General features: G+C 44.4%; 1 protein-coding gene across 1 annotated transcript in view; it reads left to right on the top strand.

Annotated features, from left to right (window-relative positions):
* The window catches only part of LOC137540713 (opioid growth factor receptor-like protein 1), a 44,495-nt gene extending 28,456 nt beyond the window's left edge, over positions 1-16,039 (top strand). The window contains exons 7-9 of the mRNA XM_068261837.1: positions 2,158-2,224; positions 2,399-2,547; positions 13,461-16,039. Of these exons, the coding sequence (XP_068117938.1) occupies positions 2,158-2,224; positions 2,399-2,547; positions 13,461-14,853 (1,609 nt within the window). The 3' untranslated portion in view covers positions 14,854-16,039. The remainder of the gene's footprint in view (positions 1-2,157; positions 2,225-2,398; positions 2,548-13,460) is intronic.
* The last annotated feature ends 275 nt before the right edge of the window (positions 16,040-16,314 follow it).

Here is a 16,314-nt window from a genome sequence, read left to right as displayed (position 1 = left end):
CCGGGTCCCGCTGGCGGCCACTTTCGGTTTCGCCGTCAGGACCCGTCAGGCTGGGGAACGCGGCTGATACTACGCGTTCCCAGCCAAAATAGCACCCCTATGCGGCCATATGTCCGCATACGGGTGCCTATGCGGACATATGGCCGCATAGGGGTGCTATTTTGGCTGGGAACGCGTAGTATCAGCCGCGTTCCCCAGCCTGACGGGTCCTGACGGCGAAACCGGAAGTGGTCGCCAGCGGGACCCGGAGCATCAGAGCGACTCGTCGTGGGCACCGATCAGCTGCAGGGGGCTGAGGTAAGCCCCAGGTGAGTAAAACTCATTTTTTTTGGGACACTTAAGGTTCACTTTAACATGAAACGTAGGAAAATGTTTACACAGCTACTTAGATATTATTTGTACATTGTCATTTTACAACACTTCAGTATTGATAGTTTTCCTTTAACTTAAATTGATTGAGATTCACGAATACAGTTATTCTTACAAGTAGTGACTACTCCCATCTTTCCTCCTTGGCATGAATGGAAAAAGCCAGTGCTTTGATTTTTTTTTCATTTAAATTGGGTGCTGCAGCCTAATGAAGGCAATGAATTGTTGATCATTGGGGATTGATTTGGGCCCCGCATTTGTGTATTGTATAGCTAAGTGCTGGCTATCAGTATTAGTGACTGATTGAATGTATGCATCTGCATTCAGCTATTCTATAACTAAATGCAGTTACCCCATTCAATCAGGTTACAAAGGAGGAAGACCTTGTGTGGAATAGATGTCGGGCACCTGCTTGCAAGGCATGGATACAATATGTTAATTAAGTCCTTCCTCTGTATGTAATGAAATACTAGAACAGAAATTGCTCCACTACATTCAACAAAATGTGAGATGACTGAATTTAGGTTTTTGCACCCAGGCTGTCTGGTTAATTGACATGTTGATACCTGCAATGAGCCTTTCCTCGCCCACTTCCCCCCACACGCTCCTTTCTTTTCTCTCGTCATCCGGATATCTGCCCTTATGTCTTTCTCCCTCTGCCTTAAAACAAACCTGAACTGAAAATGTAAAGTCAAAATAAACATACATACGTCATACTTACCTCCCGTGTAGTCTGCTCATCAATCTCTTTCTCCTCTCCTGCGTCCTGTTTGTCCACTGTGATCGATGGAATTCTCCATCATCCATTTAAAAATGATGATGACCCTGTAATAGATTCCCGAGTCTGCACACTGGTAAACTGTAATATTGCCCATGTGAGTTATAGGGAAACATGGACATTACCTTACTCATCAGTTGTCCTTTCAGTTATGACAACAACTGATATATAACTGGCAGCAACTGATTTATTTCAGCTCTGACAACTCCTGTATTTCACTGGCCAGAATTATCTGACTCTGCATCATGGATTCTTGGTTCTACTGCTGAAGTCTCTGTAATGCAAAAATAAATAATAAATCCAAAATGTCGAACAAGGTCCAGTATTTTTTTGTATATATCAAGAGACTGGATAAGGAAACTGAGGTCCAAAGGACTTTCCTCTGGACTTCTAGAGAGAGCTAAGAAAGAACCAGTTAACCCATTATCTGAGCATCCATTCAAATGCAATTTTAGGTTTGACTATAATTACCCTTTCATACACTATTGGAGTATTGGAGTCCTCAGTTTGTTTGTCTAGCTCAGTCTTTTTCAACCAGGGTTCCCTGAAACCCCAGGGTTCCTTGAGTACTCTGGATGGTTTCCTTTGCATTTTCCTCCATCATCGAGGAAGTATGATAGAGCACACTATAATAAGGGATACTGTAAAAAGAAGCACTAAATTGGGAGTCAGAATAATAATGAGCACATTAATAAAAAGCACTAGAATAAAGAGACTGTATAATGAGTGGCAGTGTAATAGGAGGTAGTGAAATAAACAGCCACACCTACTTTTAAAGTCCATCCATGCCTCTTGCAAAATACTATAATTGCAGTGGTTCATTGTGATCCTAAAAATATTTGCGGGGGTTCTTTGAGATCCTAAAATTATTTGTAGGGGGTTCTTGAGATCCAAACATTATTTGTAGTGTTCCTCAATGTTAAAAAGGTTGAGAGAGGCTGGTCTAGCTTCTTGGTTGACCACGACCTCTTTCCATGTACTCATTCTGTGATGTTATTCCTTGACTGCAGGCTCTTCCCACTTCAGGAACAAGGTGTGAACTGGAGTGCCACGCCTCTCACAAAGCAGGAGCTTGAGGTAATGAAATGTCCACAGATAGAAGTTATGGTTATGTCTATGAGAACTGATGGAGAAGCATGTGATCGTTTAATCAGTTGATCGATTTGCAAAGCTCTGATTTGCTGTGATCACATCCTGCTTTAGCACATGATAATGACAAATCAGAAACTTACATATCTACATCTGTTATAGTACATGAGGAATGACGACAAAATCAGAAGGCGGTTTATGATGTCTTACAAGCTCATGCTGGGATTTTATGGAATTAAACTTCAGAACCCGAAGACCGGGGAAGTCACCCGGGCTTACAACTGGGAGGAGAGATTTTCCAACTTAAACAGGTAAGGCTCCGGTTTGTCTTTGATAGAGGATCTAAAGAGGCCCTGTAGTGACATTTAGCCAAATGTAGTAAATTATTTAGGATAGCCACTTTTATGATACTTTTCCTGATTTCAGCATCAGAAACACTTCATATATATTGCCCTACCCACCCACTGATATTTAGCCTAGGCTGTTTAACTATGTGGAATTCTCATCCCAGAGCATTCTCTGTTACCAGGTGTTATTTCTCTATCAATTAAAACAAATCAGTACCTTGCAACATTAATCACAATAGCAGCCGCTGCTAAATATAAACATGTCCTAACGTCCAATAAATAACTGTAAAGATGAATTCAGCTAAAATGCTCTCCTCACTCTCCTCTGGATTTCCACATCAGCTGTCACCACACTGGTCAGAAGATCGTAGTACGGACCACAGAGGTCTCCTCCCACAGCCAAATCTACATCTACAAATTACATGAACCAAATAGGTAAACAAGCAAACAAAGCCGTTAAAGGTAACCTGAAATGAGAGGGATATAGAGGCTACCATATCTCTTTCCTTTTAAGCAATACCAGTTGCCTGGCAGTCCTGCCAGAAAGATCATTTCATTCATCAGTAGTATCTGAATCACATACCTGACACAAGCATGTGAAAAATCCAGTCTGACATTAGAAACACCTCATCTGCATGCTTGTTCAGGGGCTATGGCTAAAAGTATTAGAGGCAGAAGATCAGCTGGACAGCCAGGCAATGTGCGTTGTTTTAAAGCAGTAGGATCAGCCATACTATGCCAGGGGGAAAAAAACACATATGTAAGTAGATAAATACTTGATCTACTTACATAACACATATATTATACTGTCCACGTTTTGATTTCAGTGAATGTTATATAGAAAATGATGAGAATTCTGTTCCTGGTGGGGGTCATGTCTTTTGCCCACAGTTAAGGCTAACTCGTGATGTCATTTCTGCCCTTTACTTTTTTTCTTGTCTCCTCCAATTGCTGAGTCGCCTCAGCCTTGCTTGTAAACACAAGTGAGTAGGGGATTAGGTTTCAGATAAGGAGCTGGCAGGGAAATAAAGGGAAGAGGAGGTATAGATTATAGATAAAAAGAACCCCCAGCATGCAATTCTTTGGCACCGACTACTAAAGGGCCAGTGCTCCCTAAGTATGTGATAACTCCAAATCATAACAGTAGAAAAAGTTTTGAAAGTTTTGAATGCAGGATTAGCATCTTGATCACTTAATACACTCAGATCAGTTGCTGTTGAAATTTCATTTTTATGGTGACGATACTGCTTTAAAAGAAACTAATATGGCAGCCTCCACATGCCTCTCACTTCAAGCGTCCTTTAAGTGTAGACTGTGTTAATGAAGATTGTTTGCAAATACAACCAATAAAATCAGGATAAGATAAAAATACCAAACTCATACGCAGGGACAGATGGAACCAGGTGGCCCAGAATAAAACCACGTCCACTGTAGACACGCGGCACCTTCATCTTACACATTAATTATTTCTACTCACCTGCCAGCAGTAAAGATGTTGCCACCCATGATATATTTCAGGCCGTAAATAAGGAAAAAGTAAAATTTTGCAATGGGCAAACACTGACTAAATAATTTATAAATGAATATCGTAAAAAATAAGCAATTTTAATCATTACATTATATTTAGTACAGTTCTTATTTTATCAGACAGAACGCTGCTGATCTTTACAGAGAATATAAGGGTCCAGTTTAAAATGGCCTGTTGTGTACACAGCTGTCACCCTCTGAGTAAGAGGAAGTTCTGGCCCACCTGTTTCCCACCCCACCCCGCAGAGCTGAAGTATTTGCATTGCCCCTATAAACCATATCTCGGTGACATAGTGGCCTTGTATCTGGTCCTAGGTGTCAAGTGTCCCCCAAATTACTTCCCCATTGCCCCTATCAGCTTCAGAGTGCTCCTGTACATTTCCCCAGCTTTCCAATAACCCCCCTCAACCAAGTTTTCCGTTTTGCCCCTTGTGTCCAAGAGTTCCTTGCAACGATTTCCATTTTTCCAGTGCCCCTGTATCATTCCCAGGGTTTCCCCGGGAGTCTGTATTCTACTCCAGCTTCCAAGTGCCCCCTAAAAACATGGTACAAAACACTTTCCGAATTCAAATATGTAACACAAAAATTTGCCTGTATGGGAATGTCCCAAATAAGAGAACAAACTTAACATTTAATCAAATTTCATGCAAAGTTTCTGATTTCCCTCACTTTTAGCTTATGGATGAGCTGAGAGAGGGAAATCATGGACTTTACATTGGCTGATCCCTGCACTGGTAGGCCAGAAGAGGCTCCTTCCCCAGACTATGTAGCTTCCTGCCAGGGCCAGTACTTCCATGAAGCAATGCAAATGATGTGCTTCAGGGTGGCAATAATAAGAGGACAGCAGGAGGCGGCTCCCCTCCCCAAATGTCCCCCTCTCCCCTGACTTCCCGTCTCCCCATCTCTAGATGCACAGCGTTGCTTCACTCACCTGCTCTCAGTGTTTTAGCAATAGGATCATCTGCTCATTCAGCATCTTGTATCCATGTCTATAGCAGAGTCTCATGTGACCTGTTACATGCTGCTGGGTCACATGAGGCACCGCTGTAGTCAGAGGAAGCAGGACTTTATGTGTGGCTGGTGATCCCATCGCTAATCTGCTGAGAGCGAGTGAGTGATGGGGCGTCGGTGCAACACATACCTGGCATCCTGGGGATCAGATGCTGCAGGTCAGCAGGGAGGAGATGATGGAGGAAGCAGGGGGAGGTAAACGTAGTGCCAGTGCCTGTAATGCACAGCCTGATGTGTCTCTCTGCTCTCTGGTCTGGCTTTGCACACACGTGTCGGAGGGTCCATCTTCACAATGCATTGCTTCAGGTGGCAGTATAAAACCAGCCCTGCTTCCGGCATCACGATAGCCTCCTTTTCTCAATCTTTTTAAAGAAATTTTATTAAAAGCTACATTTTACATTTGTTCTCCTATTTGAGACATTCCCATACAGGGAAATTTTTGTGTTCCCTAAAATATGTCCCTGAATCATTATGTCCTTTTTTTCCCAGTGACCCTCAAAATACATGAAGTCTTCTCAGTGCCTTTGCATCACTCCCAACTTTCCAGTGCCCTTTACCTCCTAGTTCTACCCAACACGCTTTCTCAGTCTCTATGCCACTCCAGTGCATGCTGACCGTGCATCCTAAAGTGCATCCTAAAGTGTCTAAGCTTCCCAGGGCCCCTCATTTTTATAGTATGAAACATTTTGGAGACTTTTGGGAAGTTGGGTCACATTTTGGGGAACACAATATAAGGTCACAGGAAGACTCGGGCACAGTTTGGGGTCACTGAGAGGCTGAGACACATTTCGGGGAGTAACTTTTGGCAACGTTTCAGCATCCCCAGAACCACTGTCCATTATGACCCAAGTTTCTCAAATGGACCCCATTCTCCTGTACACCTCCCTTCCTCAAAAGAATGTCAAGCTGTAGAAAAGCAGAGTTAGTACCTGCTAACGATGTTTTGAACAATCCTTCAGGGCAAGGTGAGACGTCGCCCCTCCCAGACGCAGGAACAGACAGCACTTCCCCTATAAAACATTGAAACCGTTAGTCCACCCTCAGTGCGTTTAGACAAGTACCGACAGGTGAACAACCAACTAACCCACACAAAGTGCAATTATCAGACAAGGACAAAACACCCGGGTGGGATCGTTGCCCTGAAGGATTGTTCAAAACATCATTAGCAGGTACTAACTCTGCTTTTTTCCCACAATCCTTCAGGGCAAGGTGAGACGATTAACAAGTAATACAACCTCAGGGTGGGACCACTGCTTGGAGAATCTTCCTTCCAAACGCTTGGTCATGAGCCGACAATGCATCCACTCGATAATGGCGAATGAATGTAGAAAAGGTCGACCATGTCGCTGCCTTGCAGATCTGCTCAGGAGAAGCTCCTGCCCTATTGGCCCATGAAGCTGCCATGGCCCTTGTAGAATGAGCTTTAAAAGAAGCTGGAGGGTCTACCTTCATTACTCTGTAAGCCTCAATAATAGCTGGCCTGATCCAATTTGCAATTGTAGACTTAGATGCAGCCTGTCCTGCATTCTTGCCTGAAAATAATAAAAATAATGAATCTGATTTCCTAAACCTAGCCGTCCTGGCTAAATATTCCAACACTGATCTTCTAACATCCAATGTGTGAAATACTCTTGTTTTCTCACAACTTGGATTTACACAGAATGTAGGCAAGACTATATCCTGTGATCTATGAAATTTAGACATTACCTTTGGACAGAATTTTGGGTCAGTCTGCAGCACAAACCTATCCTGAAAGTCCTGAAAATAGGGATTTTTAACTGATAAAGCCTGCAATTCGCTTACCCTTCTTGCTGAAGTTATTGCAATAAAAAAAAACTACCTTAAGGGTGAGATTCTTAAGGGAACAATCTGTCAATGGCTCAAACGGCCCTCTAGATAAACCCTGCAACACTATGGATAAATCTCATGGAGACACATACGGTTTAAACACCGGAGATTTCCTTGATACAGCTTTCATGAATCTTAAAATTAGAGGAGATGAAGAAATCGGAAGACCCGACAGAGCTGAAAGGGCTGCCATCTGAACTCTTAATGTATTGACCGACAACTTTTTATCCCATCCATCCTGGAGAAAATCCAAAACTGCTGGGATAGATAGGTTATTAAACTTTGACTTTTTCAACCAAAGGTGAAAAGTCTTCCAGTATTTTAAATAGATCTTTCTCGTAACCTCTTTTCGACTTCCGATCAATGTCAACGCTGCTTTATTGGACACTCCCAACCCTCTTAACCAGTCTAATTCAGGATCCAAGCTGCCAGATTCAGGCACTCTGGATGCGGGTGCCATAGATTTCCCTGCACTAGCAGATCCGGTATCAGAGGAAGCATCCAAGGCTCCTCGACTGTAAATGACTTCATCATTGCAAACCAGCTCCTTCTGGCCCAGCGAGGCGCAATCAGAATTATGCGTCCTCTCAGATCTCTCCATTTCCTGAGAACAGCCGGGATCATGTTTAGAGGTGGAAACACATACATCAAATGAAAGTTCCATTGGTGATTGAATGCATTTACTCCAATCGCATCGTCTCTCGGGTTCAAAGAATAATACCTTTGTACCTGCGCATTCTCCTGTGTTGCCAACAGATCCACCGATGGTGTTCCCCATCTGTCTACAATCTGTAAAAATATTTTCTTGTTTAAGGACCATTCTGAAGTCAGAATTGCATTTCTGCTCAATTTGTCTGCATCTATGTTCAATGTGCCCTTGAGATGGACTGCTCTCAAGGACAACACATTCTCTTCTGCCCAAAATAAAATCTCTTCCGCTTCTTCCTGCAATAACAGGGATTTCGTGCCTCCCTGTTTGTTTAGGAACGCCACAGTTGTAATGTTGTCTGACTGAACCAGGACGTGCGATTGACACAGAATGGACTTTGCTTGAATCAAAGCCAATTTCACAGCTCTCAATTCTCTCCAATTCGAGGACATTTGGGACTCTGTTTTTGACCATTTGCCCTGGAAGGCTACATGTCCCACATGAGCCCCCCAACCCCACGAACTTGCATCTGTGGTTAAAATTTGATCTACCGGCTCCTTCCACAGTTTTCCCTTCACCAAGTTGACTTCTTTCAACCACCATTGAAGGGAAAAAGAGGCTGACGCTGGAATTCTCACACGAATCTCCAGACTTTGAGGCTGACCATCCCAATTTTCCAGGAATACCCGCTGGAGTCTCCTTATATGAGACAATGCCCATGGCACTGCCACCATTGTTGAGGACATCAACCCCAACACTCGAGAGACCAATCTCAGCGTAGGCCGTAATTCCTCCTGCAATTTTTGAACTGCCAATTTCACCCTTTCCACTTTTTCCTGTGGAAGAAACAACTTTTGACTTACAGAATCTATCAAAATACCTAGAAACACCATATTTTGGCTTGGATCTAGGCATGATTTTTCTCGATTTATAATCCAGCCCAAGGATTGCAAATGAGTTGACACCATCTGCAGATGATGTCTTACCTGTGCCTCCGAACTTCCCAGTATCAGCAGGTCGTCCAGATAAGGCACAACAAGGACTGACTCCTCTCTTAATGGCATTAGAGCTTCCCCTAGGATCTTTGTGAATATCCTTGGTGCGGAAGTGATCCCAAATGGGAGGCATAGGAACTGAAAGTGCCTCACCTGACCGTCTATCTGGAGAGCAAATCTTAAGAATTTCTGTGACCTTTTGTGAATTGGAACGTGCCAATAGGCATCTCTGAGGTCTAGAGATGCCATAAAAGCTCCGGGAAATAACAGATCTCTTACTGTAAAAATCGTTTCCATACGAAATCTTTTCTTTCTCATGTATGGATTTAGTTTCTTTAAATTTAGAATCAATCGGAACCTTCCCGATTGTTTCTTTACTAGAAATATTGTTGAATAGAAACCTTCTTTTTGTTCCTTCCTTGGAACATTGCCAACTACATTTTGATCTAACATGCTTTTTAATATTTCTAAGATCTCGGGTAAAAGAGCCGGATCCTTTGGGTGTCCCGACACTATGAATCTTGACGGAGGGGGTAAAGCAAACTCTATCTGATAACCGAATTTGATTGCCTGCCGAATGAACGGACTCTTTGTCATTGTTGACCACTTGTGGGCAAAGTACTTTAGTCTTCCCCCCACCTCCACAAACGAGTCATTGTGGTTTCATTTGAGATTCCGAGGGCTTAGAACTAAACCCCCCCCTTCTGGATTTGTCAGAGAACCATCTTTTGACTCCTTTTTGCTCCCTAGCAGGTTCTTTTTGATCAGCTTTTGGTCTACGAAAAAAACGTTTACTCGCTGTTTTTTGCTTCCTAGGAAAGGTCTTTCTTTTATTCGAAGTCCTTTCTAGAGCCAAGTCCAAATCTGGACCAAACAGCAAATCTCCAGAAAAAGGAACTCCACACAGTCTGTTTTTGGATGCTAAATTACCATCCCAAGTTTTCAACCACAGAGCCCTGCATGCCACATTCACCAGAGCCGTTGCCCTAGCAGTAAACCTAACCGCTTCTGCAGAAGCATCTGCCAAATAATTAGTCGCCTTATTTAGAACCGTGATAGATTCCAACAATTGCTCAACTGAAGCAAGTGCAAGAATGCTAGCTTTTAGTTGATTGACCCATAACTCAAGTGTTCTGGCAACACATGTAGAAGCTACCGCAGGCCTAAAGGAGGCTGCCGTTGCCTCCCAGGATCTCTTGAGATAAGCATCAATTTTCCTATCTACAGGATCTTTAAGATCCCCTAGATCCTCAAATGCCAAATCACCTGGTTTGGAGACCTGAGAAAAAGGAGCGTCCAATTTTGGATATTTGTCCCAAAGAGCCGAATCTTCAACGGTGAAAGGAAATCTGCGTTTCACTGATTTAGAAATAAACAGCCTTTTCTCAGGATCTTTCCACTCTCTGAGAATAGACTGCTTAATAGCATTGTGGACAGGAAAAGTCAGACCTTCCTTCTCCTCCATCCCCTTATATAATTGATCATGTATGGATAACCCAGAGACCGTATCCTTATTTAATCCTAGCGTATCATTAATAGCTGCAATCAAGGCTTCAGTATCTTCCACATGGAATTTAAACCTAGAAGATGTATCAAGTTTAATCTCTCTAGAATCAGACTCTGCTGAACTAACCCCTGTCTCCCCTTGATCCTGATTCCCACTTTCTGAGATAGGATTCGAAACAGGAACAGAAACAGTTGCAACCTGAGAAGTAGAGGCACCTGCTACTGTTAAAGAGGATTTAAATGAAGCCAATGAAGAGTTAATCTCCTCCCTGAAAGCCTGCAAAGTCTCCTGTACAGAGGGACCTGACTGCTCTCCCAAAACTTTATCCATACACTGTTGACACAAAGTTTTGGAGTATGGCAATGGCATCTTAACGCTACACATAGGGCATCGCTTATAGGTAGGAGGAGGCCTCGCCTTATCTCCTGCATCAGTTTGTTTAGCCTGCAAAATATACAAACAAAAAAGCAGATATAAGCATAACCCAATGCACATTAGAGTATGGCTCAGAATGAGATCCCATACTCTCACCTTCTGAGCGGCTGGGTTACTCTCGGCCTTATCCGGCGCCGACATCCTGGAGGAATCCAGCAGCCAAGACAGCAGTCTCTCCACTGCAGAGCAACAGCAATGCCCGCCAGCCACGCACAGCGTTCTCTTATCCCTCCGCCCAGAACTCACGGAGGCGGGACCGGAAGTGACGGAGAGAAAGCCCGACAGGCTAAAGCGCGTCTTCCGGAATACCCGCCGGAAGGTACGCATCACAGGGGAACCACTCGGACCATCGTCCATCATGCGCTATGCACCTCCCCACGCCCAGCCAGCAACAGCACGCCAGCGCCTTACCTGACCTCCGGAACCCACCTCATTCAGAGCGGGAAAGAACGCCATGCCCTCCACACTTGCCCTCCTACATTCAGGAGCGGAAAGGTAGGCAAACTTCACTCGGGTGTCCAGCGTGAAGCGCAGGCTAGATGGCCTCGGTACCACCATCTCAGCCGCCCACGGAATTAAAACCTGCAGCCCAGCACACAGGCTCAATCCCTAGGGGAGATGCCGACCTGCCTGGACGCAGGAACAAACAGCACTGAGGGTGGACTAACGGTTTCAATGTTTTATAGGGGAAGTGCTGTCTGTTCCTGCGTCTGGGAGGGGCGACGTCTCACCTTGCCCTGAAGGATTGTGGGAAAAACTGGGGTTGTGGGGGGGGGGGGGGGGTGTTAGTCGCCACACGGGGGGGGGGGGGGGGTTAGTAAATCACAACAAACGGGGGGTCAGTAAATTGCCACCCTTGGAGGGGAGAAGAAGCGGGAGATTGCAACAAAGGGGTCAGCAGATCACCACCCTCGAGAGGAAGAAGGTGGGGGGGATTGCTATACACGGGGGGGAATAGAACAGGGGAAAGGCCGCAGAGGAGCTAGAGATCTCCCTGCTGGTAATGACGAGTCTCACTCGTCATTACCAGTGACACATCAGCCAGACTGCCAGTAGACAGCCCCTTAAACGGACATCCGGGAAATTTGACTGGTGGCTGCGCGGCAAGACTGGTGAGGTACCGATTGCTGTCATCCAGCTAAGTGATGTGGCTGTACAAAGATCGGGAACCCTTAATGAGCTGAGGATCAAGTTCATGCAGCAGACCTGGCTACCTCTGTCTCCCCACTCTGAGTTTATCGTAGTTGGTACCGGTACCAGTGTGGATGAGGGGTGCTTGTGGTATGCTGGGTTGTGCTTGAACGGAGCGCTCCACATGTATTTTAAATGTTTTTAAGACGGAGGTGTTCTGTTTATATTTATGTGAGTACAATAAAGCATTTGATAATTTGGTATCCCCAGGGTGGTCACATTTATTTAGTTGAAGTACATCAGCCAGACTCGTCACGCTCCCACGCCCGCCTATCAATGCTGCCAACTGCCAAGTGTTTATTTCCCCATCCAAATTTTGCCGCCTTTTTAAGAATTCAACACACTGCGCCGGGGGCAAGATACCCGCCTGCCCCTCCCTAGATCCGTCCCTGCCCACGATAAATCTTTCCCTTTTCTCAAACAGATCATCGGGGGGGGGGGGGGGGGGCTGATATTGTGGTAAGCCCCCTTCCACAGTGTGATGTCAGGGCCATGGTCCTGACAGATTGCTGTCTGTGAACCTCATTGCATTGTGAGAGATAACAGCTGTTTCAAGCTGCCAAGTAACCCGCATCTTCCCTCTGTGAATAGAACTCTCAGTAACCAACATTCTGTACACATCACCTGGTAGAACTAAAGACGTCACCAACAGTGATACATTTCAGAATATAAATCAGGGAAAGGTAAGATTTTACAATGGGCAAACACTGACTAAATAATCTATAAATTAATATTGTAAAAAATAATCAAATTATTCATTGTTATGTTCACTACAGTTCCTCTTTAAGAAGTTTCTTAGTCAAAGACAATACTTTACTCATTCTTCGGATATGCCCTAACCAACACACACTGGCATAGCAATAGGGGATGTAGAGATAGCGACCGCAACGGGGCCCCAGGAGTAGAGGGACCATCAAGGGCCCTCCTTCAACTGCTGTATCCTCTCTCCAGTGGTTCTATGCTGATAATTAACACCTCTACATGTGCTTTGAATTGTCATAATTAGCAAACTGTTCTTTGAGTCTCTGTCACTGCAGCAGATTTTGGCAGATTTTGGTGCTCCAATTTCTTTAGACGTGCCAATGTAAAACTTGCACAGGAGCCGCTAGCTACTTAGCTATGCCAATGCCCACACAGGAAGTTCTCCCCAGCAGTATGGCTGGATGTAAGTCCGACACTTCGTTCACCTCTGGCACCACGCTACACCACAAAATATAAATATTACAGGAGCACATTTGGGCTGCCTGTGCCACCATTGCACCTCTTCTGACATGGTGTCAAGCCCCTCTGACTTAGTCTTACACACTGTGATCTCCCATGGAACCAAGCTGTGCAATAATATATTGGGCTGGCCCATTGTGGGGCAGAGCTCGGACAGGCTCCACCTACCTTTGATATACCCCCAGGCACAGTATGGAGAGATCACCCATTCCCCCCACCCCATCACATAAATGGTGGATGCAAAAAAGCCTGGGCCTTTGCTAGCTGCAGCCCAAGGGGGCACCTGGATATGATATAGTTGTTGGGATGGGCACTGCTGCACTTGGGAGGGGAGCCCCAACACACTTGACTTAGGGGCGGAAAAAGCATAAATCCGGCCTTGGGAGTGGATGTTCTCAATAGTACTTTGGAAGGGATGTTAAGAGAAATAAAATAAAATTTAAAAAAATAATTTTTAAACAGACTTTTAATGTACATGTTTTGATTCCCACAGCCACACCCACAACAACCTGCGGATCACACGGATTCTGAAGTGTTTGGGGGAAATGGGTTATCAACACTTCCAGGCCCCTCTGGTGAGGTTCTTCCTGGAGGAAACCCTATGCAAAGGTGAACTAAGAAATGTAAAGAAAAGTGTCCTGGACTATTTCATGTTCACTGTAAGGAACAAGAAAAAGCGACAAGAGCTGGTGCACTTTGCCTGGGAGAAATATGAAGAACCAAAAGTGGGTTTTATTTGGGGACCTTTGGAGAAGCTTCAGAAATACAATCTCCCAGAAGATATCGAGCAATACACTAATGAAAAGAAAGATGAAATAGTGGAGGATGAAACAAAAACAAACAAATTGTTGAACCCTGGTCAAAGCCACCATGCATCTGAAGTACCTGAGAAGCATGCCTCCTCAGATAGGAGAGATCTGGAAGATCAAAGAAACACACATACAAATCAGAGTGAAGGGTTCAATCACTACAACACAGAGGACTCTCGGGCCACAAGTCCAAACGAATCTCTACTCACCATCTCTAGTGAGTTAATGAACGATGGTATGAAGGCAGCTAAGCTGTCTGTAAAAAATGAGTCACAGAAATATGGTAGCAGTAGACCATACGCTGTTGAAATTAATGAAAGCAACCATGAAGAGTCCATAATTTCCAGTGGCAAGGGAGATCCAGATAGGTCACTTGATGATATCCAGTATACAGGTGAAGATTTATCCACCAAAATGATTAATGCCACAAAGGAAATGAAACCAACGGAAGGAAATGTGAATAAAAACTCAGGAGACAATGTAATAGAACTGCCCAAAGAAAAGGAAGATACAATGTCCAGTTTAGTAATGCCATATTTAGATTCCCTGAATGGCAATAAAATGCCTTCACTAGACCAACAAAGAGAACACTGGAAAGATGGGGAAAATGATGACATAAAAGATATTAACACATCGGGATCTGGTGAGATCACTCAAAACGTCACTAGCAGTAAGGATATAATTTCAAAAACACCGCAAGAGCCAAAAGTAAAAAAGCTACTTTTAGTTGACACAAAAAAATTACAAGAGAAGGAAAAGCAGCAACTTTCAGTTGACACGAAAACACCAGAACAGCAGGAAAGGCAGCAACTTTTAGTTAACCCTCCTCAGCAGCACACACAGGGTGAAGTTTCAGAACCTGCAGCAAATGTTAGCACAGTTTGTGGCCGTATCGCCCTTTCATTTTGTAATTTCTTGCGTTGTGGCAGCAAGGAAACACAAGATGAACATACAGAGATGTGGTGTACAAATGATGGGGTGAACAAAGATAAAAAAGACCACCAAGAAACATATAGAGATGTAGCTAAAGTGGGGTGCTGTTGTACTGTGAGACAAAATCAGATTATTTCAAACTAGTCAAGAGTTAAGCATGTAGCACGTTTCTATCCTTACCCATTCCTATTAGGCCCCTTTCACACTACCTACCTTGCGTTGCATATCCTGAAATATTGAATCACAATGCAAAGGTTGTGTAAAGTCACATCGTAGCTTAACGCTGTAATGCGACCCATACGGTGCTCCATACAGCCCACTGACTTTATAATAGCACAGTGCGTGGCGCCTGGTAATGTACTGCAGGCTGTGAATTGTCCTGTCGGGACTTGTCGCACTGCATCACAAAACTACCAGTGGGAAAACCCCCATTAAAATAGAATTCCATTGTGTTTCAATTATATTGGCTATTTCCAATAGGTAGAAAAAGTTACTGGCACTAGATAGGCAGTGATAGGGTATCCTAAAGTCCTGTTACCTGTGCTCACGGTGAATTAGGGCACTCGATAGCCATACACTTTATTATCCTCAGGGTTGCTCGTGAACTACCCCAGCGCGAATCTAAGCGTCGTAGTACGCAACTACGCATCATAGTTCGTAGGTGAAGTTTAAGAACTACACGTACGCATTTCCACGTAGTCGTAGTCCCACTATGCGAAGCTTCACCAGCTACGCGTAGTTGACGTATGTATTGCGAAGTCAACTACGCGTGCGGTAACTGCATCTATATGGATCATTGCGCATGTGCAGAAATATTATTGCCCTTTTATACGCATACAATTCCGCATTGGAAGGTGGAATGTACGCTTATATTAGTTTATATTTGCAAATAGGTTGAAGATTATTGCGGAAATTTTTCCGCATAAGGGCATAAGCGGTCGCATCAACTACGCTTCGCACTACGCGAAGCTTGCGTATTTTAACACGTAGTCTACGGAATGCAAACGTAGCGAAGTTTCTGATTACATAGCCGTGGATTGCGAAGCGTATTTGCGTAAAAATACATGTAGTTCTAGCGTAGCGAAGTTGGCTGACTACGACTATCCCTGATTATCCTCACATGGATCAGTAAGGGCCCGTTTCCACTATAGCGTTGCGGAATCGCCGGCGAATCACCGCAGGAAAATCGCATGCGGGTGCGATTCCGCATGCGTTTTTTGCCACGATTTCGCATGCGATTTCGCATAGGTAAGGGTGATGCAATTTTAACCATGTCACTGCCTGTGTGAATTAACATGGGTACCTATGCGAAATCGCATGCGAAATCACGGCAAAAAACGCATGGGGAAAACGCATGCGATTTCCCTATTAAATACATTGCGTGCGATTCGCCTGCATTCCACACGCAGGCGAATTCTGAGGGCCCTACCCTGCAGATTTTTTCTACACAGAAAAACGTGCAGGAAAACGCACAAGTGGAAACAGTCCCATCCACTTGCACTGGCTATGCCCGCATGCGAATTCGTGATAGTGGAAACGGGCCCTAACACATCACAAGAGAGACAACAAACAGCAGTTGGGGTACAGCTTGTGGCTTGGCAGCCA

This window comes from Hyperolius riggenbachi, chromosome 12 (assembly GCF_040937935.1).
Source record: "Hyperolius riggenbachi isolate aHypRig1 chromosome 12, aHypRig1.pri, whole genome shotgun sequence".
Classification (NCBI taxonomy): domain Eukaryota; kingdom Metazoa; phylum Chordata; class Amphibia; order Anura; family Hyperoliidae; genus Hyperolius; species Hyperolius riggenbachi.
The sequence above is the reverse complement of the archived record's forward strand: the minus strand, read 5'-3'. Positions and strand labels throughout refer to the sequence as shown.